The 6,000-nt window shown below is 37.4% G+C and overlaps 1 protein-coding gene across 1 annotated transcript; it reads left to right on the top strand.

The window, feature by feature from the left end:
* Positions 1-1,712: 1,712 nt before the first annotated feature.
* Positions 1,713-4,758, top strand: sgms2a (sphingomyelin synthase 2a). Its single transcript, XM_053334429.1, has 5 exons — positions 1,713-1,900; positions 1,988-2,105; positions 2,583-2,736; positions 3,296-3,462; positions 4,520-4,758. Exons 1-5 carry the CDS (start codon positions 1,887-1,889, stop codon positions 4,703-4,705), a joined length of 639 nt encoding a protein of 212 aa, XP_053190404.1. The 5' UTR covers positions 1,713-1,886; the 3' UTR covers positions 4,706-4,758.
* The last annotated feature ends 1,242 nt before the right edge of the window (positions 4,759-6,000 follow it).

Below are 6,000 nucleotides of genomic sequence, written 5' to 3'. Positions count from 1 at the left end.
TCTTGTACCCAGCCTCTATTTCTGTCCCATCTTTTGTCTTAATGCTATGCTTGCCTACAAGTAAACCTGCCAGTATGCATGCATCCCAGATGACAGTTATCGTAATGCATTTTAGGGCTGATAGCAATATCCTCAAATCCATTAATGGAGTTGTTAAAGGGTCTAGAAGCCTAAATGTGAAAGAATGAAAATGGCCATTGCTGAAGTGCTCTCTCATGTCATTAACTGGAAAGAGCACAACAACAAACATTGCACTAGCTATTCTCCAACTTTATCTGTCTTCTGAGTGTCATTCATCAAATCATTGAAGCAATCTCTCAACAATCCTGTTTTGCTTTTATTTTATATAGTTGCAGCTCATTTAGCTGCTGTTCCAACATAGACAAGAAGTCATTAAAGTGCTCAGAAAAACGGAAACTCTGTAAAATCCACGAGAAATGGGCAAACTCCATCTGCAGAGATAATTTTGCATGTTAGGATTAAAAGCTCCAGAAGGGCATGAACTTTCAATCTTGTTTAGTTTAGGTTAGTTTCTAGGTTAGTTGATTCTGCATTCACACAGCTTCTAACTTTTATGATGAGAATGCAAATTCCTCTGATGCATCAGATAATGAGCAGACTGTATAGCAACAGCCTGTTGAGGACAAACTCAAAAAGCCAAAGCAGTGTGGGGGGAAAGACTTAGGGAAGTCCAAAATTAGATTCTGACTGAACATCCAAACAGAAAGATGTTATAGTGGTTCCCTGGTCCAGGAAAAGGAAAATACAGCACACAACATGAACTCATAGAACCACATCTAGTCTAGCATGCTGTTAAAAACTCAAAAATAGCTTTTTAGTCTGGACATTTCAACAAGAATGTTGCATCAATAAAAGCTCAATCTCATGTTTTGATAATCCCTGAGATAACAAAGAGTAGAAACAAAGATAAACAAGTTCATCTCTTTCCTGTTTCACAATTGCAACAATTTGACATAGTTAATACAGGCAAGCAGTTCCAGTTTACTTATATGCAAATCACAACTGTGCTTGCGCTTTCTAAACCAAATAGTGTGTCAGTTACCAACCTTTTGCTTTCTCTCATGGCAGCCTTAACCCAGAGAAGCCGTGTGCCTGTGGATGGACAGTGCAGGCACCCATGGCATCACAGGAGCTTGTGGATACGAGAGACTCTGCTTCTCATAATTTGAACCCTGGAATGGAGGGTGGTGCCGTACCCACCACTGGGAAAACCTGTCCTGTCCACACCCCAGGCGGAGAAGATGCAAAGCGGGGTTTTCGTAAAGGCATAGGGAGGCATAATGACTATGTGAAGATTTCTGTGCCAGAGTCCAAGGTCAGTCGTCTGCCCATGGAGTGGTGGAAGACCGTGATCGCCTTTTTTTATGCTGGCTTTAACTTGGTCCTTACAACAGTCGTCATCACAATAGTCCACGAGAGGGTCCCACCCAAAGAAAGCAGCCCACCCCTTCCTGATAAATTTTTTGACTATATTGACAGAGTCAACTGGGCATTTACAGTCACAGAGATCAATGGCATGGTTCTGCTGGTCATTTGGATTATCCAGTTGTTCTTCTTCAGATACAAGTAAGGCTGTTTTGCATCTACTATACAAGGTGTTTTTTTTACAGCTTAATACGGTGTCAGCGGAGAACTGTCTTTCAAAAAGAGGAAAATTGAATTTCACTGCATAAAAGTTTGTATAGGCCACAGTATTTTTGTTGTGTGAAATAGCTCATTATTTTCTGGTTATATGTTGTGATTATGTCCCGCAAGTCTCTTTCCTCTGCTCAGGAAATGAATCATGTAGTGTGCAGGCAGCCATCATGATGAAACTGTATTTATCTCTTCTCTACATTGGAGTTGTCCCACTGTGACTGTTCAACATGAGTAAATTAAAGTATGCATGTTCATGGTAGTATTACATAATCAGGACACCACATTTCTGCACTCATTCCATTATGGCTCTCACATTTTCCATTTACAGGTCAATAGCGAGCAGGCGGTTCTTCTTCCTCATTGGCACTCTGTACTTGTACCGCTGTGTCACTATGTACATCACCACCCTGCCTGTACCTGGCATGCACATGACTTGTGCTCCTAAGGTGAGTAGAACGCTAAAATCAGAGCAGGCATCAGCTGTCATTGCACAGCCATGTACTCTTGTGCTCCCTCTGGGACTCATTTTGCACAGCCACGCAAGAGAGGCAGCTATAAAAAAGCCATTTTGACTTTTTACTGCCTCCGGACACTGACAATATTGAGGTGCATCAGTGTTTGATCAAAAACATGCACTCCTGGCAGTTGTTTGCTGGGTTGTGTTCTGCAGAAAGATCAGAGACTGGATAGTTTAGTAGTTGTCTTGTTTCCCAAGAATTTTGAATGTTTTGGACACAGTATAGTAAAGTGTCTTCTTGTAAGAAGCAAATTATCCCCCATCATTTGAGTAGCAGTTACAAGAGCACAACATTTGGTCATGTCTATTGGATAATACTCTTTTAATTTTAAACTGAATCTTCATACTACTGGTCTGGTGTTTTTCTTTATCTCCCTAATTGCATCCATTATTTGCTCTCTATCAGCTGCATGGAGACTCCCAGGCAAAGTTCCAGCGAATTCTGAGGCTGATTTCAGGTGGAGGTCTGTCCATTACAAACTCTCATCTCATGTGTGGAGATTTTCTCTACAGTGGACACACTGTGATGCTCACCCTCACTTATCTGTTCATTAAGGAATGTAAGTACTCAAAGCAACACTCTTGTTTTTTTGCTTGAATGGAAAATATATCACTTCCAATGAATAATATATGAAGGATGTTGTCTGTTTCCATTCCCATCCCATACAGTTCACATCACTGTATGATACAGTTACACATGGACCTTCAAGAGACTACTAGTAAACTAAATAACTGACATGTGATGCCACTATTACTGTTGTTTTTTTAACATTCAAATATTCAAAGTTTGACAAACTGTTTGATTATATATCTTGTAAAGCTGAATATGTCTGCATATATGGTTGTATATATGGACAGTTGGCTAAAAAAATACTTGAAAGTTTTTCAACATGCAAAAACGTGTAGCTTGGTTGACATTTACAGGCAGATGTTTTAGTTTCCAATTTTACTTTTTTTCTGTCTGTGTTTTGCAGGAAATACTTCTGTTCCTGTCACATTTTATTGGAATGCCAAAGACAGCATTTTTGTTAACAGTGGAAACAGGGAACAACAGACAACAAATGGATGTTTTTATAAATATTGTCAACACTCTTGTCTTTCCTTTTTGTCTCTTTCAAGATTCGCCGCGGTCATTTTGGTGGTACCATCTGATGTGTTGGCTGCTTAGTGCCGTAGGTGTGGTGTGCATCCTGGTGGCACATGAACACTACAGTGTGGATGTGGTTGTGGCCTATTTTATCACCTCCCGACTATTCTGGTGGTACCACACCATGGCCAACTTACAGGTGTGAAGACAGTATATCTGTGTGTGTTTTAGAATAAAGGCGAGCAAATGAAAGCGTTAAGAGCTAAAGGCTCCACTTTCATTGAACCTTGTTACATATAAATTATGCATGACGGACTTGTATGATACTCTCTATGATGAAATATGGCTGTATTTCATTGAGGGAGTTTACATCAAGTGCACTCACTAAATGTTACATACCAGCACAAGACATTATTACAGTTTATGTTTAAAGCAAATGGTCTATCAATTACATATAGTTATATACTTGAAGTAAGTACTTTTTTTTTTTTTTTGACTGTGTGGGTGTCACTTCCATGAGCTGTCACTGTGGCTTTTTAAAAATGGTAAATTACTCCCTCTACTGGTCAAAATATGTACAAACATTTGATATGAAGTGATAAAAGGCTAAATTATCTTTTAAATAACATTAAAACATTTTCCACATGGCCCAACATCACAAATTAAAAAAGTCTGCAATATACCACAATTGTGCAATGAAGATTACAAACAAAATTAATACAAGTAAACATATCACAACAATGACTTCAGTTCAAATATGATGTTCTCCAGCTCATCTTGTCAGTCTATTTCAGTTAAATAAAAAGGATGGTTATGTAATATTTAAGATATATATGTACTGTCCCCACCATGAAAGAGAACACCACAATATTTTACATTTGTGTATATTTTATAATGTAATATATTATGCCATTTGTCTGTGGGAAATGTGTCTTACATTATAGCATTAAAGAATAGGTGTTCTATAATGTAACTTTTATGTTACCTTTACGCCGTCATCGAAAAAAAGCTTGAATAAATAAAAATGGAAAATTAGGTTTAGACATTCAGATTTTCACAGTAGTTGCACACTGTATCACCTCTCCCCCAAAATACATTATCTTCCTGTGTCCACTGTCCAACCAGCAATTTGAGCTGCTTTCCTCATGTGGAAGGTGCTATATAGTAATAACAAAAAATATGTATATATATATTATTATTATATATTCTTCTACAGTATTTTATTATGATAATCAATAACTTTTATTTTCATGCAGACTCTAAAATGCTCACCAAACAACTACCTCACTAACACCTGGTGGAACCCTCTGTTCAACTTCCTGGAGAAGAACATCCAAACCGCGGTGCCATGCTCGTACAGCTGGCCCATCACCTGGCCTCCTGCCTGCCTGAAGAACCCATGTAAAAAGTACTCCATGGTACAGAGCACACGAGAGGAGTGAGCGGACCCTGATCCCCGAAGCAGTGTTGTTTGATAATCCCACTGAAGTGGTATTCATTCAGTCAGTCTTGTCTATTGGAAAGAAATATAATGGTACCAGTTGCATTGCTATGAGAAATGTCTCAGTAAAACTGTATCTACAAGGATAATCATATTGTCTCTGTGTGTTCTTTGCCACTGTAATTATTTATGAGAAGTCCTGAAAAGTTGTCATTGTTTTTGTAAATGATACTTGTGTCAGCTCCTAGTACATGTCAGACACAACTGACTTACAGATTTGTCACACAGTATTTGACTTGATTTTTGATCTGCTTCTGTAAAACTCTCATACTGTATTTGATGATGGGGTTTACCTCAAAATCAGTGCGCTCGAGTCACAAGGTGCCTTAGTGTGTAAAATGTCCGTAGGTCTACCAAAAATGCCTCTATAAGTCTTGGTGTATTTGGGTTTTTTTCTATGATTTTTTTTATTATTATTATTATAATTTTGTTTTAATTTTAGTAATCTTAAGTGAGTATCCTAGCTGTAGTCTCAACATTGTACTATTGTATTAAAATGTAACCATACTATTACTTAAGTGTGTTTTTTGCTTTAATTAAGTCATCAGTCAAAGTCAGCCATTATTCTATCTGCCACAAAACTTTTACAAAATGTTTTGGGCAATTTTACATTCAGTGGGACTAGTTCTCAACCCTACAGAATTTCTATTTCTCACAAGACACAAGAAATATATATATATTTTTTCTGAAAGTAAAGTCTAACCCTTATTCTTATCTACGTATTAATGTGACCCCATTAAGAACAACAATGCATAGAGTTGTGCACCAGTCTGCATTTAATATGTACAATATAGCCCTGACTTTTCATTATAAACCTGACAAATCTATTGGTAAAATTGGATTAAATATTGAACCCTGTCTCTTCTGTCTTCTGTCTCAATGTTTCAATGTGTCTCATGTTTACATGAACAAATAGCCTACATACATTAAGTTTATTTTGCAGGTGCGATACATATAAAAACCTAGAAATACTAAGACAAAGATCTATCTATCTATCTATCTATCTATCTATCTATCTATCTATCTATCTATCTATCTATCTATGCACTTTTAGTTTAGTTTAGTTTAGTTAGTTTAGTTTAGTTGTTGGGGATCGGAGATGCAGCTTTTGTCAATTATGCACCAAAACTGTGGAACAAACCCTAACCCTAACCCTATCCCTAGCTTAGACATCAGGGAAGCCAGCTCACTAAATATTTTTAAGAGAAAGCTAAAAAAAAAAAAAACCTATCTCTT

Source organism: Scomber japonicus, chromosome 2 (genome assembly GCF_027409825.1).
Source record: "Scomber japonicus isolate fScoJap1 chromosome 2, fScoJap1.pri, whole genome shotgun sequence".
Classification (NCBI taxonomy): domain Eukaryota; kingdom Metazoa; phylum Chordata; class Actinopteri; order Scombriformes; family Scombridae; genus Scomber; species Scomber japonicus.
This window is presented reverse-complemented; position numbering and strand designations above follow the sequence as displayed.

Coding starts and splice junctions, on each gene's coding strand:
- sgms2a (XM_053334429.1), top strand. Junction 2,106..2,582: donor ACATGACTTGTGCTCCTAAG/GTGAGTAGAACG, acceptor GCTCTCTATCAG/CTGCATGGAGACTCCCAGGC. Junction 3,463..4,519: donor ACACCATGGCCAACTTACAG/GTGTGAAGACAG, acceptor ATTTTCATGCAG/ACTCTAAAATGCTCACCAAA.